General features: G+C 41.2%; 2 protein-coding genes across 43 annotated transcripts in view; one reads left to right on the forward strand and one right to left on the reverse strand.

Moving 5' to 3' along the window:
* guk1a (guanylate kinase 1a) overlaps positions 1-1,610 on the forward strand; it is a 6,788-nt gene extending 5,178 nt beyond the window's left edge. Inside the window, exon 7 of the mRNA XM_035671121.1 lies at positions 712-1,610. Coding sequence (XP_035527014.1) covers positions 712-750 — 39 coding nt within the window. The 3' untranslated portion in view covers positions 751-1,610. The remainder of the gene's footprint in view (positions 1-711) is intronic.
* Positions 1,611-2,189: 579 nt separating this feature from the next.
* Positions 2,190-19,732, reverse strand: part of obscnb (obscurin, cytoskeletal calmodulin and titin-interacting RhoGEF b) — a 53,710-nt gene continuing 36,167 nt past the window's right edge. For 33 of the 42 annotated variants that reach the window (XM_035671089.1, XM_035671088.1, XM_035671086.1 and 30 more), the window contains 32 exons: positions 17,508-17,774; positions 17,009-17,284; positions 16,625-16,897; positions 16,042-16,332; positions 15,703-15,732; positions 14,155-15,486; positions 13,649-13,930; positions 13,393-13,474; positions 13,170-13,291; positions 12,856-13,053; positions 12,730-12,762; positions 12,526-12,624; positions 12,199-12,417; positions 12,024-12,057; positions 11,844-11,896; positions 11,638-11,736; positions 9,622-9,761; positions 9,098-9,298; positions 8,911-8,987; positions 8,660-8,830; positions 8,342-8,501; positions 7,996-8,112; positions 7,739-7,903; positions 7,481-7,639; positions 7,196-7,373; positions 6,965-7,078; positions 6,633-6,800; positions 6,294-6,396; positions 6,040-6,169; positions 5,723-5,816; positions 5,109-5,151; positions 2,190-4,708 (listed from right to left, as the gene is read on the reverse strand). In XM_035671089.1, coding sequence (XP_035526982.1) covers positions 3,586-4,708; positions 5,109-5,151; positions 5,723-5,816; positions 6,040-6,169; positions 6,294-6,396; positions 6,633-6,800; positions 6,965-7,078; positions 7,196-7,373; positions 7,481-7,639; positions 7,739-7,903; positions 7,996-8,112; positions 8,342-8,501; positions 8,660-8,830; positions 8,911-8,987; positions 9,098-9,298; positions 9,622-9,761; positions 11,638-11,736; positions 11,844-11,896; positions 12,024-12,057; positions 12,199-12,417; positions 12,526-12,624; positions 12,730-12,762; positions 12,856-13,053; positions 13,170-13,291; positions 13,393-13,474; positions 13,649-13,930; positions 14,155-15,486; positions 15,703-15,732; positions 16,042-16,332; positions 16,625-16,897; positions 17,009-17,284; positions 17,508-17,774 — 6,833 coding nt within the window. In that variant the 3' untranslated portion in view covers positions 2,190-3,585. The remainder of the gene's footprint in view (positions 4,709-5,108; positions 5,152-5,722; positions 5,817-6,039; positions 6,170-6,293; positions 6,397-6,632; positions 6,801-6,964; positions 7,079-7,195; positions 7,374-7,480; positions 7,640-7,738; positions 7,904-7,995; positions 8,113-8,341; positions 8,502-8,659; positions 8,831-8,910; positions 8,988-9,097; positions 9,299-9,621; positions 9,762-11,637; positions 11,737-11,843; positions 11,897-12,023; positions 12,058-12,198; positions 12,418-12,525; positions 12,625-12,729; positions 12,763-12,855; positions 13,054-13,169; positions 13,292-13,392; positions 13,475-13,648; positions 13,931-14,154; positions 15,487-15,702; positions 15,733-16,041; positions 16,333-16,624; positions 16,898-17,008; positions 17,285-17,507; positions 17,775-19,732) is intronic. The other 9 variants (XM_035671096.1, XM_035671087.1, XM_035671119.1 and 6 more) reach the window with 1 other exon arrangement.

Here is a 19,732-nt window from a genome sequence, read left to right on the forward strand (position 1 = left end):
CACGTGGCAGGAGGAGCCAGGGATCGATCCAACAACCTTCTGATTGGGGGACGACCCGCTCTGCCTCTGAGCCACAGCCGCCCCTGAATGAAAATGTTTTCAATTAAAGCAATTTTAAAAGAAGTAAAATAAAATCTACTCACCAATGTAAAGCTGAATTGACAGATGCTAAACTCCTTCCCTGAAAAACCGTAGTCTCTAAATTTACTGTGAATTTTGAGTGACAGATCTGCTCTCCTTGTTGTAAACTACGTATGTAACGGCATAGCAACAGTATCTAAGAGTGGCACAGCATAGCAAATGGTCATAAGAATCATAATGCACTCTTTTTAATACATCCAGGGGTTTTTAGCTACAGTCTTACTTGATCTGGTCTAACCAACAGCTTATGGTGGCTAATGTTAGCTAAATTAATATGTATATATATATGTATATATATTAATATCATTAGTTGTTAATCAGTAAGTTTGTATGACTTCTCTACTTGATCTCCTGTTACACTTCATTTTAGCATGTCACAGATAAACTTTAAAGCAACTGACTGTAGGCAAATTCAATGTGCCATAGTCCTGTAGTTACCTTTTGTGGCCACAGTGGTCGCTGTTTAGCAAACGTTATGTGGTCTCCCTTTTTAAATTTTTAAATGTGTTCCATTGTCCGTATTTCTTGACCAAAATTGCCTACCTGTAATGCTTTTCTTCCTCTTTCTAGGAAATCAATAAGGTCAAGAAAATCAACATTTCTTCGTAGGAGACAGCAGCACCTCTTTTCTTTTTTTTTAGTCGTGTCCAGCCACTCCTCACCAAAAGCACAGACCTCCATTCCAGTCGTGAACATTCCCTCAGATGGCGGTCTGTGAACCTCAGACATCCCTTAGCGGATACATATATACGTAGGTTTTACACGGTGTTTAGAAGTAGTTATTACCAAATGTTAACATGCTGTAAAGTGGAACATTTTTTTTACTGACAGGAAGCAGTTTCCATATTTTTTTATTTTCAATTGTATGAAGAACAATATACTCCAATAATGCTTACTTGATATGTGACTGGCATGGTGTGCAGGGGTGTTCTGTTACTGAACACAGATACACCGCTCGCAGCTTTGTCCTCTCACCAGCCTGGACTAATACAAATCGGAAGTAACATAACTCATTCCATCGTGTGGATAAACTGGTCTTTCAAGTGTGTGACAAAGCATTTTTCTGCATATCATTGTTAAAGGCAACGAGTTATGATATTCTTATTGCCTTTTTTTTGTTGTGCAACCAGTCACACTGTGTTGATGGCGAAATCCATTTACAGAGACCGTGAAATGTACTGATGACAGACATAGTAAGTCTGATGTCAGCACCACTGCACACGTTTAGCTCAGGAGGGAAACCTCATCAGCACTACAACTGATTTCTAGATAACATGGCGGCTGTTTACTTTCAAAGGGTACATGCAAGTCAACCATACTGTTGATATAATAATAAAACTATTCCAGTGCTGGTAAATATTTTTTTCTTTTTGTAAATTGCCACAGAATGTGCTAACTCCATTAAAGTTTGGTTTGCTGTATAACTATATTTGCTGTTGTGCTCTAGTAGGATTAAATCCCATGATAGAGTAGAAAATGTCGCTGACAATACAGCTTTTTTTTTTTTGTGTTATAACAGAACAACTGTTTATTTTCCAGTTGTAAATTTATAAAACTTTTATATTATGTAACATTTTGCAGCTTCACCTGTACAGTAAAATGACATACAGCGGACTGTTTTGATTCCTAACAGTAATTTTTAACTTTGAAGGAAAAATAAATTGCATGTTTAACTTTTTATATTGCTTAGGATGAAGCACACACATCTCCTTTTACTTGAAAACAGAGAGAATATTTATGACCCATCTGTAATTTGGTATGTGCTTTTTCAAAATGTTAAAAATTTTTTCCACTTAAATACAGTAATTAATTGTTACATCAAACTCAATGAGATGCATGCAGTCCTCTGGTTTGCCATTTAACACTTAACCAGCTCTTATAATAATAATAATATGCTTGTTGTGGAAAAATATAATGTATTCCTTAAGTACATTAAACATCCAGCAGTTAATGTTATATGTTAAACCTTAAATAAATATGTTATAATACAATGCCGGAAGAAGAATTATTTGTATGTGTGCATAAATAAGAGTTGTGAAAGAATCTGGTCATAGTTATTATTTGCGGTACATTTATTTAATTCAGATTTAACACTGAGTACTCAAACATGTTTTCAAAAACTACGCATGTACAGTACAAGCAATTACAATCTGTTAGTGCTCTAATATTAATACATAACAGGATCCTTGTAACTGACTAAAAGACTTTTTAAAAACAACACAAACACACAAATCTTTAAGGGGACAGTTAGTGTATTCTCACTTTTTAAATTGCATTGACAAGGTAGTAAATTCTGTGAGCTCAAGTACTTTGCATAAACATTTTCTTGCAATCAATACAACATTGAAGATCTGGTTACTCTCGATAAACACATCTGCTTTGGAAAAGCAAATACATGCAGTCACTCGTTTAAATATCTAGCCCTTACATATGAATATCCCTGTGATATTCTGTGAATTCCCAGGTAATTGCACTGCATTAACAGACACAAAATGTCTAAAAGGCTGAGTATAACATTCAATACACAATTAATGGTAGAAACACCTGTTTCACAATAATAGATGATGTAAATGCAGTCAAATACAGAGATCTGATGTGAAACAGGCTGTCAGTCTGACCTAAACAATAAATCATTCGCAAACAACCAAAGTAGAAGTGAACTTATGTTTGATTTTAGCCAAACCGACTACAATTTGACCGCACATCTTTGATTAAATTTAAACAACACCCCATGGACCACAATGGTCAACGAAGTTCTGTTGTTAATTTTACATAATCAGTGTTGAATATTTAAATGAACTTATAGCAATACTGGACTAGAAACATGTAGACATGACCTCATTAATGGTCATTAACTCCAACATTTGCTGCTCCAGGAATCCAAGGCACTGCAAAAGTGCAAAAGGTAACATTTCTTAAAGGTACAAAAGTAAAACCAAAAAAATATATCTACCAAAATATACTGTATTATTTGTTTATGTTTATAGCAAGAGTCTCCACTGAGGATAATGCTTGGATTGGTTAATATTGGTGGGTCATGGTTCATGATTTGAGGTTCAAGAGAAACGTGATTTTCCTCTACAAAATGACGATGAAATTGTTAATCAGTAAAATCAGTTAAAACATTAATTTATTGGATTCTGTTCACCATGTATATTGTACACAATATACATCATAAAGCAGTTGTAACACAGCTGTTTGGGACTGACTTACAGTTACATAGCTATACCTACATTTTCCAACTCTAAGAGACCATCTGACTCTAACCATTTGTCAAGAAAAAGACTCACAAGGATGAGCCTATTTTCTGATGGGCAGCTTTAAAATGGAATGGTCTGTCAAATGCAGTAAATATACTTCGGGTCAGGATATGTCTCATTTAAGTAGAAATGTCCCCATTTAAGACTAAGAGGGTTTGTGGTTCCAAATAAAAATAGTTTGCTACTACTGGTTCTGATAAAGGTTATCACTGATTTGAAGAGTAACTGGGTTGCCCACTGATGTGTAGCCGTAGGTCTGAGTTGACACTTTGGTTTTAAAGCTCTGCTGCCCACCCTCGACCCTCTGCACCTCCGAACAGTATGAAGGCTTCACTTCCAGCTTTGCGTGGCTCACTTGGATAGGGACGTGCCTTTCCGTCCTGGACCGGGCTCCGCTGGCTTGGGGGACAGCAGATGAGAAAAGGTTGCTGGAGAGATGCTCTCTGAAGCGACTGAAGAAGCCGCCTCTCTGCCTCGGGGCCGCGACAGGCCGGCCCACGTTGAGGAGCACCGGCTGTCCCACTGTGGACCCCCCAATCTCCCTCTGGAGCACAGAGATCTCACAGGGCTTTTCTGCGGCAAGGTTGTGGGTGTTGGAGGAACCGTAGGTCTCTCCTTCTTCTGGGACATAATCCTCCAAGTCTTCAAGGGTTAGGACGCGGCCTCCTTGCGTCAGAATCTGAGGCTCCGGCTCCTGCTTTGTGAACGAGTTAAGATCATCATCTTCATCATCGGGTTCGAAGATGACAGTTTGTTGATCATCCTGGTCCTCGCTGTCCTCCCCAGCTGGAGTGAGGACAGATGAGAGCTCATGTGGCTCTCCGGTGATTCCGGTGACAGAATCAGAGGTGACATTACTCTCCTCTTCTTCCCAAGAGAGCGGCTGGCTGCTGACGTCTCCCTGCAGCTGGGCCTGCTCCACCAGCTTGTTGTTGGAGTTGTTAGTGTTTGGGTTTTCCAGCAGAGATCTTTTGGGTCTGGAGGAAGCGGCTGCACGTTCAGACCCTGCCGGTGAGATGCCTCTCCTCCTGGGCAGCCTGGGGGATTTATTGACCTTATACTCAATAACCTCCTCTACCTCAACCCACCTGGGCTTGCTCTCCGTGGCCCTGGCTCCAGCACCCTCGGGTTCGGTAACATAGAGGGTCGGGATGGTGGTCTTTCTTGGAGTGGGCATCCTCCTCAGCCTGGCTGCAGGGGGCTCTGGGGTGGAGGTCTCCGAGCGGTGAGCTCCGGCAACTGTTAAGCCAGGGGACCTGTGCCTCCTCATGCGGGGGTTCTTCACCACAGTGGTTATAGTCTCCTCACTGGCATAAAGAGAAAGAGACAGCACAGTAAGACAGCTGTTGGAGGCAAATCTATCAATGCTGTGTGAGGAGCTGCAGTAATGAAGTTGCCTGTTAAAGCCAGCCCATCCTTTTTATCATCCTTGTGATAGAATCCTTTTGCACTCAGGCTTTAAATAGTACACAACAATGCATATATGGGGCCACGAAAAGAAGCACATTCACACATCCTTTTTATCTTTTAGCGGGCCGTACACAGCAAGGCCAAAAATAAAACATTCAGTGGATCTGTATCACAAGGCAAGCGACTAGAGGAAATTCAATCCCGAAACAAATAGCGTTGAAGATTACTGGTGTTGACAATTTATTTCTATAGTCTAAGTAACATTTCTTACTGCAGTAAAACATGTAAGACACTTACATGATGATGGTTTTCCTTGGTATTCTTGTCTCCTGCTCAGTAACTTTGGGAGGAAGCAGAATAAATTATATTTAATAAACAAAATAACAGGCTTAGTCTACAAAATTGAGTTCCCCACCCTAGGGTTCTTGACCCCAGCTAAGGATCACCAAAGCCTCACAGGTGGTCGTGAGGCCTTCTTGATTTTAGGGAGTGCAAGAAAACCTTTTTAGCCTGTATCTCAGAATTTCATTCATTTCTCTGCAGAAAACTAAATGCATTTTTTTTTAAAGTTAAGACTACTATTTTAAAGTTGAAACAACCAAAGAGCAAATATAAAAAAGGGCATGCGCCAGGGACAAGAAAATACTGAATTTGTCAAAAATGAAGCCTTATAAGTATGTATGATTGTTCAAAATACAGAATACAGAATACTGATTTAGTCAGGAGTCGTCAGCTTACTCAATGACAGAAAAGGGGCTTAAGGAAAAGGGTTGAGAAACACTGATCTACAGTATAAGATGCATTAACTAATAAACTGTATTAAAAGCAATATTATTCAGCCTGAAAAAAATGCATATTATACAAAGAGTCAACCGAGTCTCCTTTAGTAAGGAAAAAGTAAGTGTTCCTACCTTCAATAGTGATGGCCTGCTCACCAGTGCGAGCCACAGCAGAGGGTGGAACTAAATCAGCAGCACATTTAGCACTGCCCAGACGGTTAGACAACTGCAAAAGCAGGGAATATATTTTTAGAGTCCTAAAGATTGTTGTTAATTGAAATCAGCTAACTTCAACTCTTGGGTCTAAATACAATTATAAAGCCAAATAAAATTGATTGAGAGTTGCACAGAATTTCTGCCCACAGGCAATGTTTATACTCCACCCCCTCTAAATATTAGTTTAAATAACACTATAATAACATTTGTGATTCAAGTCTGTTTTTTTTTACCTCACACTCATAGTGTCCCAGGTCTCTCTCTGTCAGGTTTTTTATTACCAACACCAGAACCCCACTACGGAGCTCGCTGTAGGTCTGATACTTTTCCTGGTCAGTCAGCAGCCTACCGTCCTTGAACCACCTTGACCATAAACAGATACACAAAGCCAGAGAAGAGAGGAAGACCTTAACACATGGGGCAACGGAAGTTGGATGGGACCTCCTGAATTAAATTCAAATGTTCGGCAAAATTGTTGTGTCCATACCTGATCTTGGGGCTGGGGGCACTCTGTATGACGCAGGTGAATTGACCATCCTCACCAGCGACAAATATAGCATTCCTCATTTTATTCACAAAACGTGGCGGCACTACAAGAAATATATCAAAATATAATACATGTTTAAACACTACAGAGATTAGTCATGAGTGCTGGAGTGTTCTCTGAAACAGCTGAATAAACCACTCCCTTGTCTAACTTTTAACAGAATAAATCGGCTTCACAAAAATCACTTAATTCCAAAAAGTAAATTTTCTTTGTTGCATTGCACTGCAGTTATGAATCAAAGCAGTATTTTAGGACACGATCACACAGTATGCCACTTACCTTGAACAGTGATCTTGCCAAGAGTGCTGGCATTGCCAGCTGAGCTTGTGGCAAAGCACATGTACTGGCCAGAATCATCTGCTGTCATGTTATCCAAGATCAGTGTGCAGGAACCATCAGGGTCCTCAATGATAATGTGATGAGGATCTGCCTCCACAGCACGCCCATCTACATTGAACAAGTAATCAGTGCATTGATGAAAAACATTTGGTCTCAGATGCTGTTTGCATGCTGAAGTTAGTCTCTGGTTAAGGGCATGTAGCATTACTCCTATTAGTCTTTATACTGTACAATAGAGCAAATAGCCTAAAAAGGTGGTGCAGATGACGTACCCTTGTACCAAGTGACTGTAGGTTTGGGTACTCCAGTCGCTTTGCAGGCCAACTTAACTGTCTGTCCCAGCTCTGCTGTGCAGTTTGCCAGAATTTCATCAAAGTCAGGAGGACCTGTAAAAGGATATTATTATGTTTAGATTATTAAAGGTTAAGTGTAAAAATATTCAAATACATTCTGATTGATAAAAGAGAGAATAAGATACAGAAACAGTTGTTTGTTCCACTCACTCCATGCAGGCATGCTGTATCGCTGCTGCAGTTCTCTGAGGTCTCTCAGCCATGAATTCTTGATGGTAACAGTTCGGGCCTGCAGGGTGTATTTCCTCACAGAGTCCTCACGTTCGTGCCAGATCTCAAAGGCACGGTCGTCACCCTCCACTGTCTCATTCACATCAATGTTATTCAACTGCAACAAGATGAAGAATACAGAAAAGACCATTTAGGCTGCAGATCAGGACAGTAAAGAAGACATTTTTAAAAAGAAAAAATAAGGTGTTATATTAAAAGTCTTGCCTTCATCATGTTCTTAAAGACATATGCTTGTGTATCAGTGTTGCTGTCTCTCTTGGGTTTGCAGATTATACAGTAGTTCTTAAACAGGAAGACATGGCGGTGGTGACCTCTAGAGGACGTCCTAATTCCTGGAGCCCCTTCCCACACTTGGAAGGGTCCCTGATTTCAAAAGAAAAAAAATAAATCAACATACATAAACAGTCAAACAAAGCCTCTAATCACTGTACTAATCAGGTATGCCTCAGTAACTCCATCTACCTGTCTAATTGGCTCTCCTAATACTTCCAGCGTGGCAGGATAGTTCTCGATCATGGAGACATGGTGTGTATTCTCAGAGCGCTGTGGGAGTGCAGACACCATGGCGTATGCTTCTTCCAGTAGGCAGCAGTTCTGGCCATTTCTTGCCTTGTTTCGAATGAGCTCCTGAAGATGGCGGAGAAGACATTTAGGGATAAAATTGCTAGTAGATATGCAAGTGATCCAAGTTTGTGCATATTGTGTGTCAAAGCGGTCACCTTGAGGATGGCCTTATACTTCTGAATCCTGTCCAGCGGTTGTTGGAGGCAGGCGTTGATGCTGTGTACAGGGGGATCTCCAGGGTCTGCAGTGGCTTGCACTTTCTCAGTGTACTCCTACAATGTCATAAAAGGAACATTCTTAATTCTACAGTCAGCCTAATGGTGATGTATTTACAAGTTAGCAAACACATAAAGTATAAGTATATAGTAATAAGATACCAAAGATATTACAGCTTGGAAAAACAAATTACTTGCACACTGCCCAGCTATTACAGCTGGGAAAAACAAATTACTTGCACACTGCACAACCCACCCAGTACAGCAATAACAGTTCTGGCATTACCTTGAAGAAGCGGTGGACAGTCTTGTCACTGACTGCAGATTCAGCCTGACCCTGACCAACAAGATACTGGAGGTACTTCTCAAAGCCCTCCTTGCTCTTCAGGAAGCACATGGCTACATCATCATCTGTGTCACAGTCGTTCAATTTTGGGAGGAATGCCCTAAAAACAATAATTGTGGGAAAGTGAATGCACTGGAAATCTTTTAGGACGTTTTTCAGAAAGGAGAATCTTTTCCGGCTGTGTGGAAAACAGATGTTCTTTAATTTCTTTGTTAAAATATCTGACTAAAATAGCAAGTCATCAAGAGGTGAGCTCACTTGCAATGGAAGGACTTGATGTCATCGATGTTCCTGAATATGGTGTCCTTCTGGCTGCTGACATCAGGTGGTGCATCGGGGCTGTCTGTATGCTTCATGTGATGGGTGGTAAAGAAGTCTACCTCTCTTACGAACTCTGATTCACTTTTTATCAGGTCTTGGATCAGTTGGCTAGGGACAAGAAATAGTTGGTTATGACACATCCTTTAGTTCCAGTATTTGCAAGGTGAGTGTAGATGAACTTTACTTACAATAATTTCCTCTTGTATTCACCCTCAGACACTTCCTCTACACTTGTTTCTGGAAGGTCACCCGTATCAGCAGAGAGCTGGAAGAATACATATTTTTACTATTACTTTTAAAATATTCAAAGGCCGCAAGAAAACAAATTAATACTGCTGATAAAATTTAAGATGGTATGTTGGTGGATGAGTATACTTTGAGTTTCTTGTCCAGGTAGGCAGGTGAGACCCAGCCTTGGCGAGATGGTGTAGTTTTGGTGGGTTTGGTCCGGACTAACCATTTGAGTGGATGAGCTGAGTCCAAAACCTCAACATACTGTCCCTCCTTTAGAGAGATGGATTCTTTGCTTGCTATGGTGGGGTTGTAGTCAGCCGTTGCTACATAGATGTCAAACATCTGTAAAAGAAAAAAAAATGAAGCTAACATATGGTTTCACAAAATGCTGTAATAACATTATATATATCCAGGACCAGTATGCTGTAATGCTGCTTATTCTTGCATAATCTGTACCACAGAACTGAAAGTATTGTACAGCACTGCATCGTATTGTGCAGGTGTCTCTGTTTTTATGTACCATTCAAGTGCTTACCAGATTAAATGTTTAAGTGATACCTGTTTTAGGGGGATTTCCCTATATCTATGACCAAGGCAAACACTGAGGTGTATGGTAAAACAGTTCTGGACATCAAAATATCACACTGAGAACTTTCATATCTCACCTCCCCCCTGGCATCCCCCTCATCAGACTCAGAGGAGGAGTCAGCAATGAGGGAGGGAGGACGAGAGCGACCGTGGTGAGGTGATGGAGAAGGGGTCTTGGTCTCGTCGTCACTGTCAGCACCTGGTACACGTAATGAAGCTGGGGCAGCAATGGCGGAGGGAGTAAGTCAGAGGAACACAGGTCAGTGGTGCAAAGAACTAGAGAATGTACCATTAAAATAATCTATCTCTTTATCTTAACACTGATATGTACCATAAAAACGTGATGTTCCAGCAAGGAAGGGATTATCATACTTTACATGAAAAGAAATCAGTTTTTGGCTTTAATATGATAGCAGTTATTAGTACCCACTCCTGCTAGTTTGTCAGAGCTGGGGTAGGACCAGTCTCCTCAAAATCCCATTTCAAACAATAAGCCTAACTCTCTGCTGGCATCTACTGGTGCTTTATTTATTTGGTAATGTTCCTCAAAGCATGTCATTTTAGATTTTACTCTTAAACAATAACATATGTTTTGAGAAAAGTCCACAACAATCATTTCATTCTAAATGCTTTACTATGACTATGTTAGTATTAGGACAACATGCAAGAAAAGCTACAGTACAGATAACAGTTATTATCTGAGCTCTCCATATACATGTATGTCTGTGGGCATGTATTCCAGCTATAATTTGGTGAAACAAATTTCAAACTCATTTTGAAACCCATTTGGAAAAAAAGGACAGAAGAAGCATAAGGAGTTTATAAAGGAGAAAAAGACTTTTGAACAAGAGAAAACTGTTGCGACTCCACCATAATATATAATACATGTTTTTTCTGTATGTAAAAGGAAATGTAAGTCAAAATTGCTTCCACAAGTCATCTGCTGAGTAATCTAATGCTACAAAATTACCTCAATGGAAAAATAGATATTAATTGTGAAGCTGATGCACTTGGGATACATACTGGTAGTTTTGGGCCAAGATTTCATCCACTGGAGCACTTCGTGATTCTGTAAACTGTCTGAATAACAAATTAATGATTGGATGAGCATTTAATTGGTTGGGTTGCTAAACTGATGGATGTAAAAGTGGTAAATAAATTATGTCTGTATGAAGCAATGAGAGGTTTTAAGTCATATACTCGTGCATAAAGCAAAAACACGCTAAAATCAAGCACTAGAAAAGCAGGAAATGAACACTTCTTTGTCAAGTTTGGTGTGGACCTTAAATAGGAAATTTAATCCTAATTGCTAAAATATTCACAAAATAACACTTTTACTATTCTTGAATAATCAGAATTAACTCACTAGAATTCCACCAAACCTGACTGGCATGTGACAAAACACAGAAGCACTGTATCCAACATGTGGATTCTTTTCATACGTTTGGCATCTTCAGCATTAGTGACAAGCAAAGCCATTCATGATTCAACTGCAGTATCAGTATACGGCTACTCTTTATAACTTAGCAAAGGATTATATTCCAACCACAGACAACAACAGGTGATTTTAAGAGAAAGGGTCATCCTCTGGGTGAAGGCGTTCACAACATTTAAATCACCAACCATATGTTATCTGGTCACAGTTAGCTTGCTGTAAGTATGATGGTGATATGACTCATTTCACACTGATTAAAACAATCTGTTAATCTATTTCATCACATCCTACCACCAGGGGTACCCCAGGTAGGGGTATTAGTTGAACATGCAGATTGAGTGTTCACTGTTTATTCTAATCTACTACTGTCCTGATCACTAGATTTTAACAACCAATTTATTGAACAGCATATCCCATTACTTTAACCAATTACTACCACTGGCACACTGTCTAAGCTTCATGGGGGCTGTAGTCAATTGCTAACATAATCATTGCCTAATCTTGGTTGAAACCAGACTTGAATATGTTACTTTAAGCTTGGTTTATAGAAACACTTAACAACTTAATCAACTGACATAGTCTAACATTGCTCAATATTTTTGCTATGAATTACTTTAAACTGTGAATAGAATATAAACGGTCCATAACATAAACTTACCATGGGTAAACTTTGCTGATACCATTTCAGTGATCTGCGAGGTGAGTTTCATAAGGAATTCCTCTGTGCCTACTTCACCTAAGTAGGACATTTTACCCTCTTATGGCACACAAAAATAGGACAGAACACACATTTATGTTATTATAAACATAGACAATAATATATATATATAAATAATATATGCCAGGTATAAGGTGATCTCTCACCTATTCCCCGGCTAGCCTCCTCTTCTGGAGGACTAACTGTAATCCCAAGAACCCTGAGAAAAATTAAATATTAAATCACATTTTTATATATTTGCATGTATTCAAAATGTACTGTATACTCATATCTTTTTTTTAATCTGCAATGCTACTCTGAATCTCAAATCTAAAAGAAAAACTTACTCTGAGGGTTTGGACTCTTTCTTTGGTTGTGGTGCTAGGGAAAAGGGGGGAAACGCATATATACAATTACAATTAAAGGTGGTAAGAGGTTTTCACTCTAGTTAGTGTTTATGAAGATACTCAAAGGTCAATATATTTTCAATAAAAACCGCCTAGATGTCTTTGCTTTCCTTACTGTCATCAACCTCAAGGTGGGCAGTGCAGATGGACTGTCCTGCCCTATTTGTGGCAATACAGGTGTAGGCGCCAGTGTATTCTGTGCCCACGTCCATCAATATGAGACTGTGCTGGCACCCTGAGCTTGCTATTTTGTATCCCTTGGTATCAGGCTTGATCCACAGGACATCTTCCATTGATTCCTCCTTGAGCCAGGAGACCATGGGAGTGGGAGATCCTTAAAAAGAAAAGGGGAGGATTGAGAGTTTTTAACACCAGATAAAACACACATTTAGGATCTCCCCAGGTTACTGAAGGTGTAACAGATTTTAAAACAATCACAAACCTTCCACTTTGACAGACAGAGTGATGCTGGCTCCTTGTTTCACCTTCCTGTTGCTGAACCTTTCAATGAAGCGGGGTGGCACCAGGGGCTCCTTGGGGTCTGTGAAGATATGGTGTAAAACAAAAGCATAGTCACTTATAATATACTATCTTATAAACTAAAGTAGTTAATTGTGCCAAGTTTGGAGGATAAATATCAAATTACCGCGTTTATCTTGTGGCATAATCTCCCCAGGACCTGTTAAAAAAACACAGTTACTCTAAACATCTTGACTGCAAGTTATTATCTAAAAAAAAACGTGAAAAGGCGACTATTCAGGCGTTAACATACTCAGAACTATCAGTCGGGCAGAGGAGTAAGCAGAACCAGCCGCATTGCTGATGTAAGCAGAGTACTCCCCCATATCCTCTCTCTTCACCTCCAGGATCTCCAAGCTATGAACATCTCTCTTTGACAGCAACATAATCCTTTCTGAAGGTCGCAGAGGGTGGCTATCTTTGAACCAGTAGACTCTGGGTTTGGGGAAGCCTTGGAAGACAAAAGGTACTTCAGTAACAACATTTTCATAGGCAACTGCCTGTGTCTTTACTTCATTTATATGACTGTTACAATAAGCTGTTATTTGGTTGCCTCAGATGACGTACCCTTTAGTCTGAGCTGCATCTTAGCAATAGGTGCACCTGGACTGACATGAACATCATGAAGCTCCTCCACAACTTGTGGCAGCTGATCATCTTCAGCTACAGACTCAAATGTCTCTGTTTCCCTGTTCAAGGAGAACAGAACAGTACACCTCAAGAATTCAGTATTTATTTATATTATGAAAGATAATTATCAATATTTTGTACCATGTAACAGTAAATTCACCTGGACATGTAGCCCTTGGCACTGACATAGGAAGATGTCTCAGTGGCATCAGCGGCAGTGTCATAATCTGAGCTGCAAGACACTGACGGAAAAGATTGATGTACATTATACATAAAATCTGGGACAATTTGTGTGTCAGTGTGTGCTTGCATACTTTCTCAATGTGAGGACATTTTTGTCTGCACCCAGATGTTGGTTTAATGTGTAGCAGAAAAGAGAGAAAGATATGGCTTTGCCAGGCAAAAGCTTAACTCACTGTCAACTCTGAGTTCAGCCTTAGTGGCTGCAATGCCGCTGCTGTTTTCAGCTGTGCAACGATAGACGCCCATGTCAGTGGGCAGCACAGTGGTAATGATGAGTTGGTGGCAGCCTTCCTGGTCTTCATTGATCATGTAATGGTCATTCTCCTCCAGCAGTTTTCCATCCTTATACCAGCGAACGGTGGGAGGGGGCTTGCCAATCACAACACAATCAAAGCTGACTGGATAACCGTCTGGAACATCCTGACTTTGTAGCTCTGTCAAGAAGACTGGGGCAGCTGGATAACAAATATTTAGAAAACCCAAAAGTTTAAAATTACAACACACATAAAATCACACACAATTGTAAGCACACAACAGGGCAGAAAGTTGATGTTATTTTATATATTATCAAATGCAAAAATATACATGATATTGTCACAATATTGATCATCTTAACAGATTTAGGAAGTGTATCAAAAATGCTATAATAATCCTTACAGAGAGATCATACGTTTCTTACCCGGGGCTCCAGCAATCAGTACAGAAGGCTGTCTATCTTGTGTGGGGGTCTCCGTGCCATCTTGCGTGTAGCCCATCTTTCTAATTCGCAGCTCCACTTTGAGATGGCCTGCCTCCAGGATGGTGGTCTCCACGGGAACCCCATGGACTGTAAACATCTCCTGGAACCTCTTTGAGGCAACCTCGGCCTCCTTCCGTGAATCAAAGCGAATGTAGATGTAATTGTCATCCTCCCGGTAAGAGTGGGGATCTGGGGGACGTATGTCTCCTTCATCTGCGCTGACAAATGATTCTTCCTCAACATCTGGTGGAAGACGTGTGCGCAGAAGGCGCCGGAGACGTCTGCTTGCCTGCCTCAGTGACTCATCCATCTCACTACCTGAGGAGCTCTCGGGCTCGCTGTCAGCACTGTAGCCCACAGTCAGTGGCCGTCGCCCGGACGATTCTCTCGCCGTTCCTACTGTGACCTTACCGCTGTGAGAAGACACTCCATACTTGTTGGTGACCTCACAAGTGTAAACCCCAGTATCCTTTGTGGTGATGGCAGTGATGACCAGTGAGCAGGTACCATCATTGTAGATATCAATATGGTGGTGCTTGCCATCCGTCAGTGGTTCTCCATCCTTCAGCCACAGCACCTTATCAGGTTTACCTTCTGCCACACATTCTAGATGTATGGTGCCATTAGGTTCCTTGGTCTGGTCTTTATAGACCTCTTTAAAGACAGGACGCATGTCCTTGCGGGCTTTGTAGCCCTTGAAGGCAGCTTGAATCTTAATGGCAGCCTCTCTAAGCTCAGGCTCATCCTCTTTACTGGTCTCCATAGTCTCCTCTGTAGACACCTGTTTTACATCCGTCTTCTGAATTGTGGTTGTTTGCACTTCAGTCACTGTTTTCTCCTCTGCCATCTGGAAATGCGCAAAGAACCTCTCAGCGCTCAGAGTCTCTGACTCATTGGTCACTGTGACAGCAGACTTGCTGCTCTTCTTGAGGTAGGACACAAGTGTTGGACCCCCAGAAACAGACTCATCCTCTGAGCTGGTGCACAAGTTGGACTCTGTCTGCTTCTTAGACACGATGGTCTGCTCCTTCTCTCCTGATTTTATTTCCACTTTCTCTGACACCTTCATGTCTGTCTGTTCGGACTTCTTTTGACCACCTTTGCCGTCCTCCTCGGGTTGTTCAGAGATGGAGTCCAGAGTGGGCTCTCGACTCATGCGGCGTTTCTTGGCCGATTCCTCCCACAGCTCATGCACATCACCTTCTTCAGCAGCTTCTGGAGGCAGACTGGGCTGGCCCAGTGTCTCAGTCTCTACCTGTTTAGCCTCTGTATCTATAACCACAATGGAGTTTTCAATGTTACTATGTTGTTTTAAAAGGTTAGTCAGTACACACACAGCACAAAGCCTACTTAACAGTAACTGATGCTATGCTAATTAAAACTGTGCTTAATCCAACTAAGCATTACAGACATTCCTAAAGGCTTCAAATGCAGTTTGAGAAGGATACGTATGCAGAGGAGTATAACCACAGAAGAACAATGTCTTACCTGGGCATGTTTGTGGCTTTGTGGCTGTCTCTGTGTAACAATGATGAAACAAACACACATATTACATATTAGTTTAAAAAACATTTAAATGTCTCTATACTGCTATTATCGTTGTAATCTTATATTGTAGAGCTGTCTATATATGACAATAAAATACATAATAATTCTACAATTTTAAATAACTAATAGCACTACAAATAGCAGTACCAGGGACTCTCTGACAAGGGCTTTGATCTCATATCTCTAGTTCATGTAAAAAGGCAATAATGAGCAAAATACCCTGGCAAGCAAATAAACCCAAGTACACTATTTGATGAACTAAACCACACATCCACTCACCAAGCTGTACAGTCTGAGGCAACTCAACAGGCTCTCCAATCCCAGCTCTGTTGATAGCTGCCACTCTAAACCTGTAGCCACCGCCTGGGGTAAGATTTTCAACCACAAAATCTGTGTTGCAAACAGGTTCAGAATGACATGGAAGCCAGAGGGCACTGTCCACCAGCCGCATCTCCACCTTGTAGCCCAGAATGGGACTCCCTCCATCATGTAGAGGAGTGAACCAAGAGAGGGCGACAGACTGTGTAGTCTTACTGAGGACCTCTGGGTCCTCTGGAGGATCAGGTACAGCTGTTGGCATGGAGAGAAGCAGGGGTTCAATGCTTTTAATGCTATATTTAATCTACACAGATTGTAATGTTTATCTGTTGTACTGTTTTCTACAGTATCAAGACTATCTCACCATTCTGTTACATGTAGAGTTGCCATGTGTAGTAGTAGGTGGAGATTCTATTAACTTAGAGGATTTGTGTAACTCTCTGGTTTTCTCTAAGTAGAACCTTTAACATATGAAATCTAAAAAATAAATTCTCAATGATGCAAAAAGTGAAATATTAGAAACACTTTTTTGTCAAACACTTACTGATGATGGTGAGCTTGGCCAAAGAGAGAGCATCTCTAGCAGCAAATGTAATTTCCTGCTTTGGCATGAGAGGTGCCTGTCTCAGGACCAGGCGATAAGAACAGCCATCAATCCTCATAGCCCAGAGGTCACTGGCCTTGAGCTCAACGCCATTAGCATACCAGGCTACTTCTGTCGCAGGGACGGGCTCGGTGAGCTCAACACAAAACTCAACCTTCTCTCCCACTGCAGCTACCTTGTCCTCCAGACCCTTCACAACATCCAGCTGCCAACCTTAGGAGAGAAAATCCACAGAATGAAATGTAAAACTTTGTATAATTCAGGCAAGATGATGCTATAAATACACCTTCCCCAAGTCTTGTGGTGTTCACTTGGATGACTGACCTTTGACAGAGAGTTGGGCAGATGTGGATGCTGTGCCAGCTTTGAAGGTCACTGTGCAACTGTCTTTAATGCGCAACTCTTTCAGCAGGAGCAGGTGACGACGACCACTCTCAAATGTCACAATCTCAGCATTGGGGGTTTCCTTCACAGGTTTCCCATCAAGAAGCCAGTGGCAATCTTTGCTCTCAGGACGAGAAAGGGCGCACTCAAACAGCGCTTCACCTCCATCGAAGGTCTCTGCATTCTCCAGGCCCTGGACAATGTCAATGGGTTTGGCTGTAGAAAACATATGGAAAAATGAAGAAAGAAAGAGAGCACAATCAAAGAAGATTTTCAATAGTCTGGAATCATAAAGAAGTCAAATAATTTTGGGATTTGTCAACAAAGGGAACGGACTATGTGATGATCAGCAAGTGATCAATGTATTTGGCTGTGAGACATGGGGGAGTCAAGGAGACTCCCAAAGGTTGGTGCTCTTTCCATGTGGAGGTAAGCTCACCTTCCACATGAAGTGAAGCGACCACGCAGGTCCCCTGTGCTTCACAGGAGTATGAGCCTCTGTCCTCAGCGGACACACGGCTAATATACAAGCGAGCCACATTCCAGTCCTGCTCCACTACCACCCTTCGGCCATCAGGCTGCAATGGCTGCCCGTCTTTCTTCCACTGAGCCTTGACAGGCCTTGAGTACTGGCAGATGAACTCGGCCGGTTGGTTTTCGACTACCCGTAGGTCCTCCATCTCGCTCACCACTTCAACTGTGGGATCTGAGGTTTGGATCAGGGGTCATAGTGTCAGGGCTTAGCCATTAGATATAAGGATAAGAGCAGGACATGCCGAAGGACATATGGGCTTTATAACCCCCAAAAGCACGTTGTGAGTGATTTTATGGATTGTCCCGTACAAATTACATATACTATATAAGTCTTAAAGTCTTTAAGTATATTTCAATGTCCACTGTGGCCATGGTACTGTCCCATGTGACAAAATGAATAGGGGGGTCAAAAAGCCCAACCGTCAAGGCTCAAGAAGTGCTGGCAGCTGATGAGAAAGGAGGGGGTGATAAGTGGATAGAACTGCCACTAGTAGGTGAAGGAGGGTTAGAGGTTTTAGTGCTTGAAGGTTAGGGGCAGGCCTTGGTGGGATGGGATAAGGGAGGTGAATGGAAGATGAGTATTCAACAGCAGCCGGCCTTTATGGATGGGTGGAGCAGCACTTTCCTAACATAACATTTCTGTTGTGATTACTCAGTGGTTCACTAACTCTGTACAATAAAGCTTGGATAAAACCAAGCCTCCTGTATGGTATCCATTGAATGCAATCAACAAATTTGCATCACTCATCATTTACATTACCAAGAGACATGTAAACATAGGGCTGCACATTTAACCATATAATAATCACGATCATGCATTAAGGTTCTACCATTCAAATTCAACAGTGATAATTTAACAGTGCATATTCAGATGTATGTTTCTGGCATGTTGTGATTAACCAGTCTCTTCTTCCCAAACACAGTGGTAGCTTTGCGCAATGGCACTTTCACTTCCACATAGTTAAAGGGAAAAACATTTTAATCAACTCCTTTTAAAAGATGATTCCAGTAACACTTCTACAGTGCCATCTGCTAGTGACAGAACTGGCACAATCATTCACTTGCAGAGTCATTCACAATCCATGAATGTACCTCGGATGACACTTTAAGAAAAGACTCACAAATAAAATCTCAGTTTAAGTGCAGTGTGTCTCCCATGTGTTTTTGGCAGATTCTGTGTTGGATTGTAAGGCAGAGAGACGTCTGAATGGTGTGTAACGCAAGCTTGTAAGTAAGAGTTCATTTATCCAAACTAAAGGACACTGGTTCATATATACCGCACAGAAATCTGCAAAACTGCAGGGAGACATCAGAGACATCAGTGAACAAGCAGCAACACCCAGTTGTTGCTAGCCTCATCCTGGCGATGAATAAGACTTGATGAACGAAGACAACAAGAGAGTCCAGTGCAAAGTTTGAATGTGGACCGATCTGACTTTATGTCAGATTAGTTCTGCCTGGGATAAAAGCCTTCAATCTGTCTACAGGGAAAACAACAAATGCCAACAGACAACAGTTGAGGACTGTGTGTGTGTTTATGTACCCACAAGGTTTATAGCTGGCAATGAAAGAGTATGTCATTTTCTGGTCTTGCGTGGTTGGTAACAAATCTAGCACAGAGTAGCCACCAATAATAGCAGATTCTTGCCAATCACACAAAAGTACAGTCATAGTTGTTAAATGGTTGATGTGTATTTTAGGGGTACATTAAAATACATCGCTTATGTACTTATCCTTGAGGGTTGTACGGGGGCTGGACCCAATCCTAGATGGGGTACACCCTTGGACAGCTCACTAGTCACATGGCTGAAGTTCAAGAACTATAAAACCCCTCTGTTCCCAAAGATGAATGAATAGTTGAGATAAATAATCTCAAAAGTGAGAAACATAATCGTGATTATCATTGATTTATCATTTCAGCAGCCCAATATACAACACATAGGAAAGATTCAGAGATAATTCAAAAGGGTAGCAGAAATAAAATTAACCTAAATAATACCTTTCTATTAAATTAATTGATAATGGGTTTAGATGTTACTCTGCCCTAATCTAATAAAACTTTGCTGTGGTGCTGCACCCAGTTGTGTGTTTTGGTTGTAACAAAGCATACAGCATGGAGTTCTCTACCGC

The sequence above is a fragment of the Morone saxatilis genome, unplaced genomic scaffold (genome assembly GCF_004916995.1).
Source record: "Morone saxatilis isolate NCDOM2014 unplaced genomic scaffold, NCSU_SB_2.0 Contig23, whole genome shotgun sequence".
NCBI classification, from domain to species: Eukaryota; Metazoa; Chordata; class Actinopteri; family Moronidae; genus Morone; species Morone saxatilis.